This window comes from Protopterus annectens, chromosome 12.part0, assembly GCF_019279795.1.
Source record: "Protopterus annectens isolate FY-2018-M chromosome 12.part0, PAN1.0, whole genome shotgun sequence".
NCBI classification, from domain to species: domain Eukaryota; kingdom Metazoa; phylum Chordata; order Ceratodontiformes; family Protopteridae; genus Protopterus; species Protopterus annectens.
This window is the reverse complement of record NC_056746.1, coordinates 410424794-410449416: the sequence shown is the minus strand read 5'-3', so window position 1 is coordinate 410449416 and position 24623 is coordinate 410424794. Positions and strand designations below refer to the sequence as shown.

The following is a 24623-nucleotide window of genomic DNA, read 5'->3' as shown; positions in this document are numbered from 1 at the left end:
GCGTGCCTTAGATGAAGGTTGAATGTCAAGCTGGCACCTCGGCATTCGTGAAAGTCTACTGCCAATCATTAGTGGACCAGAGTTCTGCTGTGGTGACCCCTAACCAGGAAAAGCCATTTTTTATCATATTATTATCATATTTTCTACTATGTACAATAATCTTAAAGAATAAATGGAGTACTCATCATAGCAAATAAAAAAGGTGTCAAAATATGTGTTCTGTTACAAGCCCCCAAAAATTGTACAACAGTTGCCTGTCCTACGTGGTATAGCTCATAGCTTTGCTGAGATACACAAGCCCCTTCACGATGATAGCAAAATGATCCAGAAAGGACTATTATCTGCATGATACTGGTCCAGAATTTCAGTGCTGGAAGGGCATGACATGTTAGACATGAATATTTGACATTGCAGTGCTAAGGGCAACAACTTGCAACACCAACATTACCAACAGTGAGTACAGCCTGTTGCCTATTCAGGGTTGTTAATGCTGTTTCTACCTCATAAATCATTGTGTGATTTGCCTCCTATAACTCCAGGATTTCACTGCAGTTATTAACTGTGGAGCTAGCATGTTTTTGTGGTGTGTGTGTGTGTGTGTGTGTGTGTGTGTGTGTGTGTGTGTGTGTGTGTGTGTGTGTGTGTGTGTGTGTGTGTGTGTGTGTGTGTGCGTGTGTGTGTGCGTGTGTGTGTGTGTGTGTGTGTGTGTGTGTGTGTGTGTGTGTGTGCGTGTTTGTGTGTGGGTATGTGTATGTGTGTGTGTGTGTGTGTGTGTGTGCATGTGTGTGTGTGTGTGTGTGTGTGTGTGTGTGTGTGTGTGTGTGTGTGTGTGTGTGTGTGTGTGTGTGTGTGGGGGTTGGTGTACAGTACATTGCATTTTGGAATTCGCTGTTATGCAGGTTGAATGGTTATTCATTTTCCTTTGTAGTGGGGATGTCAGTTGCAGTCCTCACACACATGATAGGAATCCAAGGTAGTTACATCAGAGACCTTAATCACCCTTGATGAATGAGAATGGGATATAGTAGATAATTAGGTTTTCAGGACAAATCAGGATGAACATAATTAGGTTTTTGAAACTAACAATGTTGTGATTAGATATTAAGTTTTCAAAATGAAAGAGAGACTTTAATCTCATCAGCAGGAGCATGAAGTAAATGTGTTTCACCTTATGGACTTTATTAATGCAATTCATTTCTTGGGATATCGCCTAGGAGTTAATCCCCACTGCCCATAGATGCAACAGGCCTACAGTAGTCAGTGACAAGAGATTTTTTTTTTACAATTTAGCAGTTTCATGTGGCTTTCTGTAGCAACAATTGTGAAGTAAGTTCATTTTGATCACTTATGCCCCATCTTTCTTTCTTTCTGTCTTTTACAGTTTATGGCCTGCACTGGGAACAAGAATGGAAAAGCAAAATATGAATCTAAGGTGCCACCATTTTATTATAGACCGACGTATAGTGACTGTGCGTAAGTACACTATTTTGTGGTATTACCTTTATCAGCAACAGTCCAGCTATTTTAAATATAATTCATTTAAAGTGTTCAGGCTCTGTGAAAATGCAGCAGTCTGAGTAACTTTCTTCATATATTATTCCTATAATCTTTTAGTTGAGCTGCCCCCACAAGGAACACAAATTTTTCTTTTCATGGTCACAAATTGTTTATTGCTTATGTGGGTTTTTTTCATATAGAGTCACAACACTGTACTGCTAATTCAGTAAGACTAATATTGGCAGAATCCTATTTAGTATGTCTTTAAGTGAAAAGTCAGCTGTAACAGTTTCCCTTTGACTGTGACTTCAATGACAGTTTGCACTTTTTCAAACAAGATTTTATTAGAATGTTCAGTTAGTACTTGTAATTGCAGTTGATTAAACTGCTTGTACCTTATGTTCTTGATTCCAGGAGTGATATTCGCTGTATTCTGAAATTGCTTTCAGAAAGTATCAGAATGCTGCTGCATTATGCTATCTCTTAGCACAAGCCAAAGCCTTTATGTGTTTTGATCAAATGTTTGTACATCTTGTGTTTTCCTGGGGCCAAGTAGACTGCTGTGAAATTGTGATGTAGGACATGGATGAAAGCAGGACTGGCAAATGAAAAACTGCAAAAATGCTCTAGCATATGTCTTTGTGGTGTGATAGTGAAATTAACCATTTAATTTTGTTAGAGAAAATACTCCTTCCCAGGAAACAGAGCACTCCTATTGGACTGGCCTTGTGCTGCAGTCCACAAATTCAGCACAACCTTTCTAAAGCCTGGAATTTAGTTTATCTGACTTAGAGACTCATGTCCTTTACAGCCAATTAGAAGTTTGGCTAGCTCACCCTTTAGTGCTTTCTAATCTTTGGTAAGTGGGGTTCAACTTTCAGTAAAGTGGCAAAGATGCTGGCAATTAGCCAAAATTCTTACACCAACATGCAAGTAGTTGTTTAACTGCACTATTAAATTATATGTGCATGTGTACTTATTTTCTATGATGAACAGTTGATGTATTCCCAGCAAGACTTTAAGCCATGGTTGTATAACTCATAAAATTGGCATCTCAGACAGTCTTGCCGAGTGCCTGTTGATGTATTGTGGGAGTTACCTTGATGATGGCGAAGTACAGGGAAACCTATAGTAAACATGCACATAAATTAGCATAATAAAGTAGTTTAGATGTCATTCATTCTACCAAGAATTGTTAGAATTACACATTTACAGTCATAGGTTCCTAAGAAATGCAAATCCTAAATGATATTCTCTATGCTACACATCTGGTTAAGGCAGGGATTTATAACATAAACTACCTTTAATCCTTCAGACATTAGTTGTATAGCCGAGTATTATGCAGGTGATATTTTTACTGAATATTAACAACTGTTTAAATAATAAGGTTATCAGTTTCTTAGTGAGATGGTTGGTAAAATGAGTTCACCTTGGAATTTCATCTCTATTTAAAGTAAATGGCCCATGAGAAAATGTCTGCATGGTCTGCTTCTGCTACTGCTTCAAGTAGTAAAATAAGACAGATTTGTAAATTGTAATTCTTGATGAGAAATTCAATGGTCTAATGTTGTCCTTCATTTTTTTTCTTTTAATTTGTCACAACTACATTCATGGGTGGACATAAACTGAATCTGGTTATGCTTTCATTTGTCTCTAATTGAAAGCATGTGAGTGATATGTAGAGATTTATGACATGTGTTGTTCACTCAAACATATTTACATTATCGTCTCTAGTGAACACAACTCTAAGGGTTCATTCTATGGACTACATAGTTTTTGTAGTATGATTCAAGTATTATGAATAGACTTGTCCGTATTTATCTTCACTTATTGATACATTTCTAAATCTACTTCACTCAGTTATAATGTATTTTTAATATGTAGGAGAGTGTTTATCTGAAGTTATCATTAGTAAATTGGTCATATCAGAATATTGCAGACTATTAATATGTATATATACTACTCTCAGGCTAAAGAAAACTAATGTTCAGCAACATTTACTGTGTTATAAATGAGATTTTACTTTATGAATGTTTAAGTAGTGCATGATAGGATGATTATATTCTGAAAAAGAAGTCTAATCTAATCTAAATTTAAATTGTATTACCAAATCAATACTCATTTCCATACATTACGTTAATTCATTATTAATAAGTTATATAGGGGAAATAATTACTAATATTTTTAAATCTCCAAGATAAGAGAAAAGGTGTACTGGAGCTCGAAAGGGGTTAGTTTTTTTTCTTTCTTTTTTTCATGAGGGAAGTTATGGTAAGCAATCTGTTAGATTTCTTCTCATCTAGCTGATTGGAAGTGTATTTAACTTCATGTACATTAGAGGGTTTACAAAAATATTTATATCCTTGTTGTTATGCAAGTAATTTTGGCATTTTTCTTTTTTCTTTTTTTATTGGCCTGAACTAAACTCCATTTTAAGTTATTTCACCAAAATTAAAATATTGACTACAATGAGTATTATTAACACAGTAGTTACACATTTTGCATTTGGTATGGTATTACAAAATATAATACAAAACAAATATGATATAAAGTTAAATACTGAGAATGGACTTGACTATTTTATCTTTAAACACTAATGGTTTAAACAATCCAAGGAAAAGATCTAATTTATTAAGATATACGAAATTAAATAAAGTACAAGTAGTATTTCTTCAAGAGACTCACTTTAAAACAAATGATACCTTTAGCTGGAATCCTAATGAATAGATGATCTTATTTCACTCTTCATATAAGAAAAAGACTAGGGGATCTTTAATTTTATGGGAAAAATGTCACTATTTCTCAAATCATTTACAAATATGAAGATAAAGAAAGACTCCTAGCCATAGTAATAGTAAAGTATAACAATAGGCTCTGGACATTTGTAAATGTATATTAGTTTCCAGGTGTTAGGGTTGGGACAATAAGAAAATACATGGATCTAATAACCAGAGTATATAAAGGAAATTTGATTTTAGGAGGTGACTTTAATTGTATATTGGATAAATCAGAGACTACAAGCAAAAGAAATTTATGTGTACGTTCTATAGGGAAGCTACTTAAGAAATGGGAATAACGTTTAAATCTAATTGATACATTTTGTTATAAAGAGAACAATTCATTATTATTTTCACACCAAGACCACAGTTTTAGGACATGCACAAGAATTGATAAAATCTTCATATCCCAAGAGCTAAATTCAAAAATAATAAAATTTTCCATAATCCCTTGTCCCTTAGACCATAATTCATTAATTCTCAAAATACATACAGATTATAAGAAATTAATTTTATGTCAAGAATTCCAGCTTACATTACAAAATTAAAACAATTTAAACCTTAGTTAGATTCAGAAGTACAATTCTTTGTAGACATAAGCTACACTACTGAAATAAATGTAATTAATCTCAGGGCCTATCTAAATGGAAAAATTCTTTCATGGTATAAGAACAAGCTAAAAGAGTGGGAATCAGAATTATGCAACATCCAAAAACAAATTACAAATATCACTACTAATTCATCTACTTACACACAAAATAATCATAAAAAAGCATTGGAAGACTTAAACAAAAGATATAATGAAATCCTAACTCACAAAACTAATATAGTTGTAGAAAGGTTAAAACTGAGTTCCTATGCAGTATCACCCAAACATATGCATAATTTAGCAATACGATTAAAAAACTTTGATTGAAAATAATATTACATGTATTATACATGAAGGAAGGAAAAAAACAAAAAGGTTTTGAATATAAATGATGTACTAGATGCATTTAAATATAATTTCTGTGACCATTATAATGATATTTCACATATAACTAATACATTAAACTTAGACCTGAAATTAGTAAAGGTAAAGGCGATACCAGAAAAGTTAAAGTTAGACATTCAAAAACAAATATCTCTAAAAAAGAAATTACTCAAAAAAATCAAGGAAAGTAAAAGAAATAAAACACCGGGAATTGATGGAATAATTAATTAATTGTATAAGATATTTCCATCATCAGTAATATAATTGTTTCACAAAACTTTGAATGAAATTCTAGCACAAAACAAAATTTCATGGAGATACTCCTTAATTACACCCATTATAAAAGAAAACAAAGACCCTTTAGAGTGCTAATCTTTTAGGCCAATATCTCTACTTAACAATGATTATAAAATCTTCATGTCAATATTAGTAGAATTAAAAAATCATTGACACACATAATAAATGAGGATCAAACAGGATTCTTTTTATAAAAGACACACACATGACAATATACAAAGAATTCTAACACTCATAGATTTTCTAAACAGAAACAAACAAGAAGCTCTAATAGTAGCTTTGGATATAGAAAAAGCCTTTGATTCGTTGAGCTGGGATTTTCTTTTTAAGGCTTTAGAATTGTTTGAATTTCCTTCTAATTTTATTACGCTAATAAAGAATATTTATAAAAACAATTTGGCTTATGTAAAACTTGGGCCATTTACCTCAAAGGCTATTGAAATAACCAAAGGTACAAAGCAGGGATGTCCGATGTCTCCCATCCTGTTTGCCTTAGGAATTGAATTATTTGCCTCATTAGTACGTCTCAACTCTAATATATCAGGCATAGATGTATATGGTTAACTTAATTCAAAAATTATGTTATTGCTGATGACATTTTACTCATATTATCTGTCTCGGAGAAATCAGTACAAAAACTAGATGAAATATTGGAAAGGTTTTATCATATTTCCGGCCTTAGATTTAACAAGGGAAAATATAATTATATACATGTGAATAAAAAGAGAGAATTTACCTTAACTACAAATTGTGTGATAGGAAAATAAGTTCCCATAGTAAAATATTTAGGAATAGCACTGTGATAATTTGGAATCTACGTTAGCCACAAACTATGGCAACATAATTAATAAAATAAAATGTTAATAGGAAGCTGGAATAAAATGTTCTTGAGATGTGAAGACAGATTACAAATAATAAAAATGACAATACTTTCAGAAATTAATTACATTGCACAAGCTATTCCTATAGTACCTAACAAGAAAATCTTGAAATAGATAAATAAAATTCTATTAAACTTTTTTTGGTATCCAAAAAGAAATAGAAAAGCCTATACACATCATATTGATATTGGGGAATGGGTGGAATTAAACTTCCAGATCTAGAATCATACATAACAGCTTCCATATTAAGAACTATCATTAATTGGATAGATCCTAATTATTCTTCAACATGGAAAACATTGCACACTATTATTTTAATAAATGAAAATAAAATAATTAAAAATTGTATATTAAGTGAACAAAATAATAGGATGTGGCACATATTGACTGTTAATATTCAATATAATATAACAAAACCAACCAACTTAAATTATATAAATAATATTTGCAATTTATTCAGAAGATTTAGATATACTAACATGGATATTAAGATTTGGCTAGACTTGATAATACCCTTTAGCTCTACAAAGAATTTCTTCAATAAAATTCATAATGTTATCTTAACTAGATGGGAGGGGAAAACTTCACTTGTTGGCAACATTGTATAGAGAATCAAGTAGTATTAAACATTCAACAAATTTTGAGTATATATGATATTCCATCAGCAGATTGGTTGATACTACAAAGCATATTATCATAAGCTAAGGCTCTTAATAGTAAAATTATTAATTCTCCTTATAAAACTAGTCCAAATTTGATAAGTTTAGTATCTGAAATTATCTATGACTATTATAATTGGACAAATCTAATTTCAAAATTATATAAAATATTGATACATTATAAAACTAATCCTAATGTAAGGTATTGGAATTTCATAGCAAAAGGATGTCACACTAATCTATCAATTGAGAGTAAAACAAATATTTTATGTTCTGTTAGCTTAACATTGAATTTACAAGTATGGAAAATATTTACTTAGAAATATATTCATAGGGCATTTATTACACCTGATAAACTAGCCAAATTTAATTCACTTGTTAAATCCATTTGTTGGAGATGTTCTTTAAACTGTAAAGCTGATTGGTCTCATATATTTTTTGATTGTATTAATATAAAAAAATTCTGGGAAGAAATTACTATTTTTCTCCAAGCTATATTCACAGATACTTTTATTTTAACCAAATCTTTAGTCCTCTTAAATGTTAATGATACTACTGGAATGAATAAAAAAGATCTATACTTACTTTGGTCCATACTAGCAGTGGTAAAGAAATGTATAACTAGAAAGTGGAAGGCTTCACAAGAACCTACTTTGGAAGAATTCTTGAGATTGAGGGAAGAAACAGCAACATTAGAAATCAAGGTGAAGGAATCGAGAATTTCACCTAAAACATGGACAAACAATCCTTGGGAAAAATTTAGCTCTTACTGAGACATTAAAAATGAATTCTAAATAATTTATGTGTAACTTTATACTTTATTAATTGAATATTACAATTTTTTTAGTAATTTCATATTTTTTCCCTTCTTTTTTTTCAGGTCGGTTGTACATAGTGTATATAAAGGTTTATAATACTTGTTTCATTGATGATTGCATTGTTAAACATTGTATTATTTGGAAAATAAAAAAAAATGAAAAAAAAAAAAAGAAGAAGTTTGGCTAGCAGTTATCTACTGATCAATAGCAAGTGCTTGTGCCTTGATGTTGTCTAAACCGACATTATGCTACCTTTACAATGTTCCCATTCACTGATATGTTAATCATATCAAACTCGCTTCTATTTCAACAATCCTTCAAGTATTGTACATTTACTTCAGCCTATACAAATGTTTATAAAAGGCATACTTAAATGTTACTTCCACTGCTGTCTGTGAGATGTTGATCCTATTTATGATTTTCACTGTGCTCCCTTTGATTTCTGGCTCTCTGCTATTGTGCCTTATTTGAAATTGAAGCAAATGTTATGCAACAGATGGCTCCGTGGGTCTTACCTTGAAAAGGTCATTATCTCTTTGGGACTTTGAAATTCTGTTGAGTTCAGCATGTATTTTTAGACTGCTAAGCATCTTATCATGGCATTTATTTTCTAACATTACGATCTTCATTAGGGTAATTAAATGGAATCAGATAAAGAAGTCAACTACATTTAAGAGAATAGTAAAATGGATCATATAGATTGTAGATTGGAGATGATGTGACACTATGGAGTGCAGGTCAGATTATTTTGTATGCAAGTTTTGCATTCGACCCTTACATAAAACTTCACTGAGCTTGCACTCCATGCATACCTACAAGATGGTGGTGTTTGACTTCATTTTAACTCACTAGATTGATGCCTGTTCAGATGCCACTGGAACAATAAATGGACAACTCATAAATGTATTTTGCGGGAGGGACGTGCCCTGAAATACCATAAGCAGAGGACTGTACTCCTTGTACCAGCCTAATTAATATAATACAATCGAAGGTCAGAAAACCTTGAGGTAAATTATATCAGGTAGTGACAAGTTACCTGTTCAGTCCCATAGTCCTAATTGAATGGGCTCCCATTTATTGCACTTTGATGACACAACCAGACTCTGTAAGGGTGTTTATCTTTTTAAGTTTTAAGGGATGGCTTTTGATGCATTGCTTGTACCAAGCACCTCTGACTGTTTTGACTATGATTTAAGATGCATGTGGTTTAATGTTATACCAACAGGTATTTGATCTTGTATATTGAGTTGGTAAGTATTTAACTGTTATGCAGTCCTACTTGTTGTTTTATTGTAGTCTGCCATCATTTTGACTAGGAACTGAAATCCATGTATATTATTGCATATCAGGAGCATGTGATACTTTTTGATGTACATCAGGCCTGGGTGTCAGCCAAAAACGACCCACACTCCACTTACTTGATTAACTAGCAGACAAACAAGCACACAAACACAGACAAACATAAATAAATAACCAAATGAATAAAGGAATAGATAAATGAACTTTTTATTAATAACATAGAGGTTGCCCTTTGATGTTTTTATCCTTTTCCAAAGCATATGATTGCTTTTTAATCTATGGAGTTCTGTCTTCCCATCTTTCTTATCTAGAAACTTGTAGAAGTTCATCTGGCTGCCTATTTGTTCTGAATCTCTTCCTTCATTTTCTTACTCAGTAATTTTTGCCACCTATCCCAGCCATACTTCCTCTTGGACTTTACTGTTACACAAATTCTTAACTGCTACAACTCACACACTTATTGCCCTATGTTTTTCTTATCATCACATAAAAGGTTTAGAACACCCCCAGATGTTATAAATTGTCCTGCATTCATTCTTTCTATACTCTTCTCACATTCAGATCTCCTTTATATGAAGTGGCATTTTAGAAGAAGTCACTGTCCTTGGGTTACCTGTGATATTAAATAAGGAATGTACACCTTAAAATAAGGAAACCTTGGTAGTCATCTAGTAACCTCACTCAATTTAGTCTATTCCTAATGGATGACATGCCACAATTATATTCAATAACTGTCAAATCCCTATTTCATATCACAGCAACACTTAGTATAGCAAGCAGAAAAGTTAGTGGACAGAAATGACACAACTACTAATTCACAAACACCTTGGGGATATTAAAACCCTCCCAAGTCAATGTGCTTTATACGACACTCTTCAAGAAAACACCCGTATTATGAAATCTTACTTCACATTCTGTTTTCGTATTTCCCCACATTCACCACCCCCAGCACCTACCGTACTACTCTAGATCACTTCAGCTGTATTCCTCATTTTCAGTTTCACTTTAAATTGGTCCAAATAAGGTTGCCATATTCATTGCATACTTAACTTACATTTTACATCTCCCTAAAACTTGATACCAGGTATACAAAATTCTTCCAAAAAGTCCCAAATTTAGTGTAAAGCCATATACTCATATTTTAATCTTCTGCTTATATTATCCTCTCACATAAATTACTAATCCTTTCCTCTATAAAAATGTTCAACTTATAGCTAATCTACCTCCATCTAGTAAAAGTCTTTAACATTCTTATTTATAAAACAAAATACCTTTTGTGCATGGCATTTCTATTTCCTCAGTAACATAAAGCACAATTTTAGGGGCAGCATCAGTCTTTTAGTCTAAGCTACTGACTATATCTTTCTAAACATGGAAACAAGCTTCTATACTAGTGTTATATTTGTCCATCTGAAATGTGCCTTTCTTCTTGCTGATCCTATGCTACCTGTATCCCAGCTATCCAGTGTAAACTTTGCCTGTGAACCCATATCCTGGTAACATGTAATGAACAGAACTAGCTGAATAATCTTTATGAACGCTGTGGTATCCTGTTCTGCAGTAAAATCTGGAGTATTGCAAGGGTCCATTTTGAATGTTTCCTTTCTTTATTAATAATCTTCCATGTGATCTATCAGATCTGAAAATTATTAAATGAACTGCTGACCCACTTCTTATAAAATTTACCTCAAATATCACTTTACATGGACCATCCTACCAAACCCCTCCCATTTCCCACCCCTTTTCTGTCCAGTGGCACATCATTTGTTTAAACTTCTCTGAAAATTTATGAGTCATGTATATAGTTTTGCATTTGTTTAAAACCTGTCAAATTGCTTACTGTATAACCAGGTTGTGGCTGGAAAAGGCCACCAAGGGCCAGATCAGTACAGTGGTTAAACAAAAAATAAAAAAGTCTTACTTTAGCAGTTCTCAGCTGTGACTCAACAAATGCAAAATTAGCAAGTCATTCATAGTTCTAAAACAATGTTGTGATTTTTAGTATAAAGAAAAAACTTTCTTCCATTCCCATTTTACTTTTTACTGTTTCTTGGGGGGGGGGCACATCTACTTTACATGGCCAGTCTAACAGATACCTAGGCATTAATCTTTTTTTTAATTCCTTCCAGACTAACAGCTGTTCATCAGAAGCTCTTAATGGCATCCTCAATCCCTAAATCCTTAAATACAGCTTTTTCTTCAAGGCCTATGGGATTAAATCATCCCAATGTAATGAAATTGAAATCCTGTTGTCAAGGAGAAAAATATTTGTTTAAATGCCTTATCCTTATAACACCCTCATACATGCAAGATGTAGTGATATCAGCTAAATAATCCTACAAATGTCTGCCAGTGTATCCTCAATATTTTTTGTTGAGGCTGTACCCTCAATATATGCATATCTGGAAAATGCCTCTTCTTTGCTGCCCCCCCCCCAGCTGACATCCTAAGATCCAGTATGCTTAAGCATACACTGGCATTTATCTTGAGCCCCTCTTTTCATTTCATAATCATACAGAGCTCTCCATGGGTTGGTTGGCATAATTGTTAAGGTCTTAACCTCACTGGTATAAAGTAGAGGGCTTGAGTCTCACCTCTGGTTATTGGATAGGTCTGCAGTAATCTATAGACTGATAGCCTAGTATTTACCTATGAACCTACCTTGCAAAAAGCCCTCAACATTTGCTGCTTTATGAACCTACTCAGCACAAAAGCATAGCACTATACTCCACTTAATTTTACACTTCTTGCTAATAGATTATCTTTCTGCAGTCATCAGTGTTTATTCATATCCAAGCAAAACATATCCTCTACCCTCAAAGAGCCTTCTTTTATTTTATCCTCCATTGAAAGAGCATTCTCTGAACTCCCACCTGTAGTCTAAAATTGTCTTCCCAATGATATAGGAAATTACTCCACAGTCGGTGTTTTCTGTCTTGTCTATATAAATATACCCATTGGGAATGGGATGGCTAGGTGAGATTTCATAGACTTGATGGGTGAGATGAGGCATTAGAATCAGCAGATAATCAACTGTCAGAAAGTCAAAAAATTATGAATATACTTTCACTGGTATCATTACTATGATGAGTAGCTTATTCAACTGGGGGATGATGAAAATCACACAGAAGAATATCTTTGTGCATATATACTATATGATGTTCATCTAAAACAATATATTATGTATTCTAGAATGTTGTGTAAGGAATATGTCTGCATTCTGCGTAATAACAATAATTTGTAGAATTTCAGAGTTAGAGGACTTAAAGCTAATGATTTAATATAATGTTTGATGAAAATTTACATTTCTGTAAGGAACTGGGTAATAACTATTTTTTGAAGCCAAAGTATCCACCAGCGACCCAGACTCCTTTGTCAAGATCCACAGTAACCATACCACCAAAGAAAGCTGAACTGACTTGACCTGTTTTCCAGAAACCTATGACACTTGTTCTGCTGTTTGTTGTTCTCCAGGAAATTATTTAATCATTCCATCCTCACCTACTGCTTTATTCTGCCTGCTACAAAGGCTAGGCTTATGGGACTGTAGAGTCCAGCTCAGTTCTTGCTCCCCCTTGTGGAGGCCTCCTTCCAGTCCTTCAAAACTAACTGACAAGTTCTTTATTCTTTAGCATCCTGGAGGTTATGCTGTATGGACCCTGTAGCCTGTTTTCCCATATCACCTTGAGTTTCCTTTCTACATACTTTACTTGGTATGTGACTATCAGTCAGCTCTTCTTCCATATTGCAGATTTTCTCTCTCTCTCTCTCTCTCTATCTCTCTCTCTCTCGTTAGTTTTTTGAAGACAGAAGAGAAGCATAACTCTAAACCAATCAGGGACAAACTTCAACAGAATCGGGGACAAATCCAGAAATAATCAAAGACAATCAGGGGCACTTTTAGAATACATTATTAATGTTAGCCTGAGACATTCACACATTAAGAGAATGTGAATTAATGTACATTTTCTGAAGTAAACGAAATCTATAACTATAATTATGTTCATTATTTATTAAGTATAATTCACCACCTTTTCTCCAAATGTCACCAATTTTAAGAGGGACTAAGAGAGACAGAGCTAAAATTTTCATCAAAATCAGGGACAGTTGAGAGACATGAAGTGAAGTGCTCAGTGAAAAGTTTGGCCTTAATCTGTCCTGACAGTATCATTCCCCTTCTTGACCATTCTCTGCAGTTCTCTGGGGACTTTTCTTCTTTCTGCTATATATCCGGAAATGAATATACCTTCTTTTATTCTTTTTGATAAATTTCTTTTTTAGATTTGGCTTTGACTTTCTTGCTACAATTTTAGCGCCCTTTTCTTGCTTCTTCATACTGCTGCAGGTACTCTTCTCCTTACTTCTTTACCTCATAAAATGTCCCTTCATTTGTACAAGCTGCTTGTTTAACCCTGTTGAACCACACTGATTTCTTTCTCATCCTTACTTTGCAGATTCCGCCCTATATCTTTTCCCCAATTGCTTGCATAGCCTTGCTTATGTTTTGTTTTTCTGCGTGTTCCTTCAGTGTCTCATACTGGTCTTAAAAAATTCTCATATCTCAGCCTTTCTGTAGTGGCACACATTGTTTTCATTTTATTTATTTGCTTTCTGACTCCATGGCCGTAGTGAACCACACCATTACATGGTCACTGTTGTCCAGAGTGCTTTCACGTCTATGTCTTGGATCCTCTTCTTTCTATTTTTCTGTGGTAGCTTAATACTCCTTTCTTCATTTAGTACATCAGCTGTTTCATTCTCTTTCTAATTTAAATGCAAAAATGTCTTTTTTTCATAATATCTTTTTCCTGCTACAGCACCCTATTCCTTTTTTATCTGTGCATCATCTCTGTCATGTAGTTGTCAATATATATACATCTTTCCCCTTTATTGTGATTAATAGGCAGCTATCTTTTGGTGACCTTCGACCTTTCTTTCTTAGGTGCGGTGCTACTCTATTCTTAGGTACCTCACAGTTCATGCTCTTCTTGATGTAGGAAGCTTCCATTCACACTCCCCATCTTGCCATCTCTGTCCCATTTGAATAACTGATATCACAAGGTGTCTCTCCTTTCATCATTTGCCTTTGTTTCTGTGACTCCTGCTATGTCTGCCTCCTTCCCTTATATTACTGTATGAAGCCCTCCCATTTTCTTGCCTAAACTAACATTAAAACAATGAGTAAAAAGGTCACACATCAAAAGCAATCAGTAAAAATCAAAAGAAAAATATAGCAAGGCTAGACTTTCCACTGTGTGATCCTTTAAACCTATTGTGTTCGAGGCAACATGGGATATATGCAAATGACACTTTTAAGGACATCAGGTGTTTCAGCTACATGGCAATTCTGAATGTCCATGACTTTTTTCTTTTTAACTCTATTTATGGACAAATTCAAGCCAATAAAGTCAAACCCCTCTAGCTGTGGACATGCATGTTTCAGCCTTCTTATGGCACCATCAGCACAGCATAAGTGGAATGTTTGGCTAATCTTTATAAACACAGGGTTGGCAAATCTTTATAAACACAGGGTTGGCATACCCAACTGATATCCATAACTGCATGTATGTCTAAATTAACATTACTCAGCATGAATCTTCACCCCTCCACCCTTTCATATGGTTTTGTCTATTCTGTTATTTACCCTTTTCCTACTTGGTTTGCTCTTTTATCTTCTGAGTCATACCATAGCTCACAGTTCTTTGTTACTGTAAAGTATATCATCTGTGTTTCCTGATCATTCCTGTACCTTTCTGCCTGTTGCTGTATTTGTTTACTTCTTTAACTAACTGTCTTTCGTCCTCCTCCTCCTCCTATCAGTATTCCTCTCTCCCCTCTTCTACCTCAGGTTAATGATGTAATTTCCCCAATATACTTTGCATTAAAGAAATATAATAACAAGTCACTAAACTTTTATTTTTGAATTGTGAGAACAGAACCCCCCCCTGCCTAGCCATCTAAAATTGTCTACTTTTATATTTGTTGGCTGAAAAAAGAAGCAAAATCAGTGTTTGCAACTAATACCAGTGCTAAGTATATGAAAGCACAACATATTAAAAGCAGAAAACAAACAAACAAAAAATAGTTAAACTGAAGGAAGTGCACACAGTTTGTTCAAATTAATAATACAGTTTCAAATGTGGAGCTGGGATTTACAACATTGATGGTAATAGCACATATTTCATTGAAGAAAATGTTTTCATGACCTTTTCAGAATTACAGGAAAATGCATTTATTGTTTGTAGTACATGGAATACCACAATTGTGCTTAAAATTTTGTATTGTTAAGCACCTTTCTGACACAAGAAAGGTGCTTAAAGTTTGTTAAGCACTTTTCAGTGCTGTTAAGCTCTAGGCTCATACTTAAATGTAAACAACAGTCACCAGAGAGCTACAGAAGGAAGCTTGAACAGCTATATTTTTTTAGTGTTTATATATATGTGTGTGTGTGTGTGTGTGTGTGTGTGTGTGTGTGTGTGTGTGTGTGTGTGTGTGTGTGTGGTTGCATGAAGTGTATTACAGTTTTTAAAGCTGTTACAGAATCAGATACACGTTCTCTGTTTGTTATCTTTTAAGCAGTGCAAAATGCATTGCAGCTTTAAAAGCTATGAAACACTTTGCACGTTAACAGTTTATTTTATTTTCCCATCTTATAGTACATTGGAGTAGCTAAAAAACTATGTACTACAAAAGCTTTTGCGGCTGCAGTAAGTGTGTTATACCTTCAAAAGCTGTAAAACATTTGGCTGCCACATACCTGATGTGTGCAAGCAGGTTGAGAAATGCAAATAGCATAAGAGATGAGGAAGAGATTGAACAGGGTGTTATGTCTATTAACACTGGGTACAACCTGGAAAGCAGAGAAAAACTACTTTATAATAAAGGTAAGACGTAGTGGGGGAGAGAGAGAGACAGAGGTAGATCAAGGAAAGAAAGGCATCGGATATGAAGGGAAAAGAGGGTAAACAATAAAACTAAAAATAAAATACTCTTTACAAATTGACTGTAGGGAGTAAGGTAATATGAAGTGAACAACATAAAATCATCTCATTGGAAAACTTACCCATGTCCCTGTAGCAATTACAAGTGGAAGGAGTAGACTGACGTGCAACAACTCTCATCTCAAAGATTGTATTGCTGCCTACATAATATCATTTTCTTGGTAGAAAACTCCCAATTAAAGGTCACATAGACTAAACTGTTTTTCTTTAACTTGCTGCAGGAATAAAGTTTAGTCTTGGCAGTAAAATGGCACTGGTGCTCCCTGAGTACTGTGCAAGTAGTGGTTTGGATCTGCATACTAGCATAAGATGACATTTATAAAAAATGAGTTTGTGCCCGTAGGAAGCTAGTGAAAAATATCTCTTATACTTGTGTAGACCCAGTGGGCACTAGCAGACATGGGTCAGAGATGTCCTATGAGAGGTTTAAGCTATGACTCAGGATACAAAAAAAACCTTTAGTGGAGCTCAGAGATGAAAAACTAAATAAACCAAATTAACTTAATCTTGCATTCTAAGCAGTACTTAGCAAGCAAATATGCTGAATTATTCAGATTATTTGTGATTCTATGGAGGGAGTATTTCTTTCTTTCTTTCTTTCTTTCTTTCTTTCTTTCTTTCTTTCTATCTTTTCACAGGGCCGGTACTCAGAAGGGAAGAGTGACCATTTTCCATTGCTCAGTGTCAAACTGTTGGAATACTACTAATGCCATTAGAGACTGGATTTTAAATGAGTGAGAACTATAACTCCATAACTCTTTATTTTGCATTCAGATTTACAAAACTGGGAAAAGTGCTAAATGTGATAGTTAATAACTAAAATGTGATAGTTAATTGCTACATAAGGTATACTGGCACCTTTACCCTTGTATTTTAGATAACTGTTGCTAAAAGACACATTGTCCAGGTTAAGATGTCTTAAGTAAACTGTACCATTAGTATAGTTAATAGTATTGTGGATACAAATCTCGGTTTACTATCATTTCATTGAAGTGGACTCAGTCAAATGATTGTATCATCGACTCACATCTGCGAAAAGTCACATTGACAAATTCCACTATAGCCACAATGCATTCTGAATTTGACCTAGGAACAAGTGTTAACATGAGATAGGGGTGAGATTTGTACTTAGGATGTATTGGAGTTAGACATTTTCAATGTTCGAGTTTCAGACTTTGCGCAAAGTGGATTAAACTGAGTCCACTTCAACAAAATGATAGTAAGCCACAAATCTCCCTGCATGATACCCCTTGTGTATTTACTTAGGTTCAGAGGTGTATACTAGGCTAACAATCACTGGGGCCTTTATATACCTAGCCATGCAACCCAAATATGTCCCACATGTTATTGTGCCTAAGAGGTTATTTAAAGGGTTGTGTCAGTCAGGGCATGATTTAACAGCTACCTCTATCCATCAGAGACATAGGTGTCATACCAGTGATGAATTTCTGATTTTCCATCCACTGGTCCAGGTTTCAGATTAGAAATACACTTAGGGGAAGGCTCTGCTTCACATGGATGGGAAGGTTATTCCAGATAAAGGATATTCTCTGAAATACATACCTGTCCCTCCAACATGTCCTGTTTAAGTCACAAGCAACATTTAAATCCTTAGATCTAGTAGTTCTGGTGCTGTTCAGAGTAGGATCCAAACATGCCTTGTGCTGCCAGGCATAAATTGCCTCTCAGCGTACTGTAGGAAATGGAGTACAGAGACAGGACTTTGAGGTGATTTACATAGGACATTGTGTTTATGCCCTGCATTCTTTTTGTTAGGAGCCTCTGTGGACATTTCAGTTGTTGCATATGCCTGGTCAGGTACATAACTAAGGGGCATTATACTCAGTGATGGGTCTCTTTAGTGCTGAGTACAGTGATACGATGACTTCTCTGGGCCTAGATGCCATGCCCGTCCTTATAAAATGAGTGACATAAAATGATTTTCTCACTACCTCAGACACATGTTACAATCTACATGAGTCCCCAATTCCCTGACTACTGTACCTTCTTTTAGGGGTGTTTATCAATGAGGTAGTTTCCCCTGAGTGGGGGACATCCCAAAAGGTAGTATTATGCATTGCTTGACATTGAGTTTTAAGCCATGGCTTTGGCACAAGTCATTTGTCAGTGTTAGACCTTCTTCTAAGATGTAAATACCTTGGGGGGGTTTCTAAGATTTTTCCTAGCTTACAATCATTTGCAAACTTGGTAAGCCAGAGGTCGTTGACATTAGTCTTAACCTCCAAAATATAGATGACAAAGAGGAGCAGACCCAACACAGATCATTGGGATACTCCACTGTTGACCAGCCTCTTTGTGGAGGTGGTCTGTCCAATTCTAACTTCCCAAGTCCTCTGTGAGCCAGATGACTATCTAGAAAGTTACATAGGGGTTATGCCAAATTCCATGAGTTTGATTACAATGCCAGAGTGGGGTATTGTATCAAGTGCCTTAGCTAGGTCAAGGTTGGCAGTATGTACCATTTTTACCTCATGCATCATCTTGGTGACCTTCTCAAAGAAGTCCACTAGATTCAGTAGGCATGGCCTGCTTTTGGCAAAGCTAAATTGGGTTGGGTCTAGTGTCTTAAGGTTTCTTGTGTCATTGGTAATCATTTCCATGATAATTCTTTCCATTGCTTTTCATGTGTGACTAATTAGACTAGTGGGTCTCTAGTTCCTGGGATCTGTTGATGGTTTGCCCTTGTGCAGAGGGATGACTACTGCAGTCCTCCATTTACATGACACAAAGCCTGTACAGAGGCTGTGGTTGAATAAAGAATCCAGTGGCCCCCAATAGGTTATATTTAAGTGTGTTTAGCAGACATCCTGGGATCTTATGGGGGCCCATTGAAGCTATATTTTTGGCATTATAGAGCACACCTCAGACCTGCTCCCTACTGATAGTAGGAGAGATTATGTTAGGTGGTATTTCCTGGGAGGTGGCTGGGGGTGAAAAGGGGGAGGGAGTAAATTTGGAGATGAATTTGTCATCCAGAAGACTTGCTATATCTCTCAGTTTCTTAAGCATGGCTCCATTTACCAGCAGTTTGGCACACAGTTGTGCACTTCCTTTGAGGTTTTGGACATAGCTAAAGAAGGCCTTATGGTTGTCCTTGGCCAGGGACATCTTTACCTCAAAATTTGCTTTGGTGGACTCAATTAGACTTACTTGTCTATTCAGTTAATACGAGAATTTTTATCTTTTTTGTGTTACACTTCCTCATTTTACCAATAACTTTTTTATAGGATCATAGAATCATCAGAGATTAATAGATTATCGACCCGGAGGTCATTTTAAGCCTAGCTGTTTCAACCCAATGTAATACCAAATATCATAGAAGTGCTAGTCACTGCATAAGATTGCATTTAGTGATGACTGCCCATGTCCAGGAGGTTTGTGGGCATTATCCCCGGTAAGAATTTATGGTGCCCCATCCACTTGTTCAGGTTCCTCTTGAGCAATGTCATAGAGGTGCTCTGTATCACATGAATTTGCAGCCTGTTCCAAAGACATAGCAATCTCTGGGAATAAAATCTGTCACCCCAGCATGTCCTGTTTAAGTCTCAGGCCATATTTAAGTGCCTGGAACTGGTAGACCTAGAGGAATTTGATTTCTGGGTATGCAGCAAGTTCATTAGGTTTGGGTCTTGGATTGCTCTCTAAGCCAGGCATAAGTCTCCCATAAGAAGTCTATAGGATACGGAGTGTAGTGATAGGTACTTTAGTCAGTCTGTGTAAGGCACATGCTAGAGCTCCTTGATCATCTTTGTTAGAAACCTCTGAGATCTCTCTGCTGCAGGTGCTTAGTATGGTACATGACAAATGAGGCATTATACTCAATTATGGGCCGGATAAGTGCCAAGTTTAGGGGGATTATAACTTCTTTTGTTCTTGAGGTGATGCCTTTACTAATCAAGTGTGCTATGTGGAATTGTTTCCTTTTTATGGTAGACACGTGGTGGTCGAAGTTAAGGTCACAGTCAACCTCTCATCCCAGGTCCCTTACCACTTCATGGATACCTGGGTATTGTTGTTGATTTGTTAGTGTAAAGGGACATTGTTTGTGCCAAAGGGAATGATGATGCATAGCTTTGCATTCAGTTTGAGACCATGATTAATATACCAGTTGCTGGTCTATGTGAGACCCTCCTGGAATATACTGATATAATTTGGGGATTCTATGATTGCACCTAGTTTGCAGTCATCTGCAAACATGGTCAGCTGCAACCCTTTAGTTTTGACCTGTGGCATCCCAGTGATCACAGGTCTGCTGGTTAATGTGGAGTCACCCACTTTGACAGCGTGAGAATGGTTTGTGAGCCAGTTGGCAACTCATCTTACAGCGAAGGAGTTTACATTCAGTTTGTTAAGTTTATTGGTAATACCTAAATATGGGATTGTGTCAAAAGCCTTTGCCTAGTCGAGGTATGCTGTGTCCACAGATTTGCCCTCATCAGTGGCCTTGGTCACACTTTCATAGAAATCCATCAAATTTAACAGGCAGGATCTGCCCTTCATGAAACTCAGTTGGGTAGGATCCATGGATTGGAGGTCACCTAAGTCTTTATTTATGAGGTCCATAATGATACATTTCATGGCCTTACAAATGAGGATGTTCAGGCTTATATGTCTGTAATTCCCAGAGTCTGTTGCTAGGCCACCTTTATGGAAGGGAATAACTGTAGCTGTTTTCCATTCCACAGTAACAAAACCTGTGGTTAGGACGTGATTGAAAAGGGTGCTTAGTGATGATGCTAGTTCATTTTTTAGCCTGTTTAGAAGACAGCCTGGGATGTCATCTGGTCCCATAGAGGCTGTGTTTTTTTCCTTGGACAGGGTTTTGAGGACCTGCTCTTCAGATATGTAGGGTGGGGGGTGGGGGGATGAGAGAGAGTTTGTTGTAAGTTAGGAGGGAATAAAGGAGTGACATTTTCACCAAACCTATCTGCTAGCAGGTTTGCTATCTCTGTGGGGTCAGTGTGTGTCTGGGTTACCATTGGCCACTAGTTCTGCACACGCTTGGGTCCTACCCTTTAGGTTACGTATGTAGCTGTAAAAGGCATTATGGTTATCCTTGGCAGTAATTGCAAGGTTTCTCTCAAAAGAGCTCTTGGAGGATTTGACAAGTTATCTTATTTACCTGTTGGGGCTGTGGAGAGTACTTTTCCCTTGTTGGGGTATTGCCTTGTTTTCTGGACAGCAACCTTTTGCATTTATTGTAGAGTTTGTTGATGCTGGATGTCCACCATGCCAGCTTGTTTTTACTTGGGGTTCAAGTTTGATTCTTTCCGGTACAGTCACGTTTATACACTTATGCAAGTGATTGTACAGGGCTTTAGTGTAAGCTTTGGCATAGTTACCTCTTCCAGCTTGGAGGGGGGTTGGAATGCATTTATACCTTCACCTAGGAGGGTATAGTTTGCCTTGGTGAAGGTTTTTAGTTTGATTGCAATGAAACCGAAAAACTGAGAAGTAGTGTACAAACCAATAACCAATATGTAGAGAGAAATTCACCACGGATATCACCAAACCAAACCACCTTTATTTAAAATGATTGAGTGCTTTCGTCCCTCCACACCAAGGACTTCATCAGAATGAAAACACTTTGCCATGTTACTCTTAAAATATCAAAACATAGTTCATGATTGGTCAAATGTTAACCAATTATACCGTTAAAATTAAGTTGAATTGAACCAACTAATTACAATCTTTTTTTTTTTTTTTTTTTTTAAAACAAGTTTATTGTTTTTAACATACAAGAGAAATATCATAACAATTTTATACAAGTAATTAAAATAGATATGATTATAACATTCAACAAAACAACCAAAGTATTTACAAAGACATCCACTACAATCAGATCAATTAATTAAACTAAAATACCATGCTATTGAAGTTAAGATTTTTTTAACAAGTTTTGTAAATTATCCCATACAATATAATAAGATGTTTTTCTAGTAGTTCATGACTTTATTGTATTCAATTCCATATGGCACACTATATTCATAACATTTTTAAATTCATTGAACGAAGGAGGTGTATCTGAAATCCAATTTCTGGTTATTATTTTTCTAGCCACTGCTAGAATAGACCATAACAAGGGAAGCTTAACCTTTTTAACACTTTGAGGTACAGGTGTGTTGAATAATATAAGAGATTTAGAAATAATGAAATTATCTGTAAAAAGAGCCTGCAAAAATTCATTAATTGACTTCCAATATTCTTTCAATTTTATACAGTCATAAAACATATGAGCCCAGTCAGCATTAATTTCTACATTACATCTTTTACATAGATTATCTTTATTATTTATTTTATTCATCATCAAAGGTGTATAAAAGGATCTATGTAAAAATTTCCATGTAAAAAGTCTCCAGACAATGGAAGATATAGTTTTATAGGCAGATTCCAATATATATTGTTTATCTTGTTGATTTGGTGGGTCACCATTAATGGAAGTGAAATAATTCCAGTAGGTATCTACACTGTAAAAAGTTTCTTGTCTGATAATTTTATGTATGTATGAAAGCTTACCTTTATCAGAAACTTTATGTTGTAAATTTAATATCAAGTAATCAATCAGTGTTGGTATAGATTCTTTAACTGTTATAGACATTAGATCTATTTTATCAATGAGATGTTGTCTAAAGGTCTGAACCTCTAACCAGCAAGTTTCTCTTAGATCAAATTCTTGTTTTAAGAAATCTAGATTTTTAACTTTATTATCAGATATCAACTGATACCAGTACTTTAGATCATTATCTATAGCTAAATGAGTTTCTTCAAAAGTGGATGACAAAAGCATACCCCGAGTATACATTATAGGGAATATAATAAAATTCCATTCCCTATATTTAGGATGCATGAATATAAAGTTACGATAGCTAATAATAATGTTTAATGGGTAACTAACTATATGTTTAGGTGTAATAGGTGATGTACAAAATTCCTTTAGTAACCATAACATGGAGTTATTTACAATCATATTTTTATGTGTTAAGGAGAATTTCATGAAGTGAATACTAATTAGCTCCCAGTAATCTTTTTTTTTTAAATATATGACTGATCTATTAATAAAGTAATAACTTTTACAATAGAAGAGATAGTATATAAATTAAAGTCTGGAAAAGAAATACCCCCTTGAGACCAGCTATTAATATGTTTCTTTATTGCAATCCTATGTCTATTAGGTGCCCATAGGAAATTTAACATTAGTGTATTCAATTTCTTGATAATTATTTTTGTAGGTGGGAGTATTATTGATTGTATTAAGTATAATATCTTGGAGAATATTATCATTTTAATAATTGTAAGTCTCTCTTCCATAGTAAAAAACATATTATTCCAGGTATTGAAAAGATTTTGTATATTAAGAAGACAGGTATTATAATTATTATGTATAATAGATTTAATATCTTTAGATAATATTATACCTAGATAAGTTATCTGACCTGAATTGGGTACATATTTAGTAAAATCACTAATGAGAACATTTTTTCGTGTATATATAGGTAGTATTTTAGTTTTTTCTTCATTGAATATTAAACCAGAAATACTTTTAAAATTCATCATTTTATCAAATAGAGACTGCATAGAAGAATTAGATCCTGCTTATGTAATTAGAACATCATCTGCAAAAAGTTGAATTTTAGATGTTGTATTTTCATCTATTTCAAATCCCTCTATGTCAGTACTGTTTCTGATCAAATTAGCCCAAGGCTCCATTATTAAAGTGAATAATAGTGGAGAGAGTGGACACCCTTGTTTTGTACCTTTAAAAATGGGTATTTGTTCCTACCTTAATATAAGCCAATGTTCCTTTGTATAGATGTTCAATTAGATTTACAAATGCATCTGAGAAGTTTGTGCACTTCAGTAAGGTAAACAGGTAGTCCCAACTTACTGAATCAAATGCTGAACTTATATCAAGACTAATAAGTGTTAAATCTTTCTTTTTCCTATTTGCAAAATCAATTAATGTTAGAGTTCTCCTTATATTATCAAAAGTATTTCTATTTACAATGAAGCCTGTCTGATCTATATCTATAATGCCAGGAATGATTGTCTTCAATCTATCAGCAAAAATACTCATAAACATTTTATAATCAACATTAAGTAATGAGATGGGTCGATATGAAGTACATCTAGTTGGATCTTTATTAGGTTTTAAAATTGGCGAAATAAATGTATATTGCCAAGATGGGGGAGTTATTAGCTCATTTTGGGCCAAAATAAAAACCTTATGTATTAATGAGTATGTACTTTTAGAAAGGATTTTATATATCTCTGGTATAATACCATCATTACCTGGTGCTTTGTTTGATTTAAGCTTGTTTATTTGTGTAACAACCTCTGTATATGAAATACTTTTATCCAATAGTTTAATCTGTTGTTTATTAAGCTTTTTATTCATGTTTG

The 24623-nt window shown here is 34.7% G+C and overlaps 1 protein-coding gene across 3 annotated transcripts in view; it reads left to right on the top strand.

Moving 5' to 3' along the window:
* The window catches only part of ADAP1 (ArfGAP with dual PH domains 1), a 1397730-nt gene that overhangs the window by 591368 nt on the left and 781739 nt on the right, over positions 1-24623 (top strand). For all 3 annotated transcript variants that reach the window (XM_044089521.1, XM_044089522.1, XM_044089520.1), the window contains one exon: positions 1382-1473. In XM_044089521.1, coding sequence (XP_043945456.1) covers positions 1382-1473 — 92 coding nt within the window. The remainder of the gene's footprint in view (positions 1-1381; positions 1474-24623) is intronic.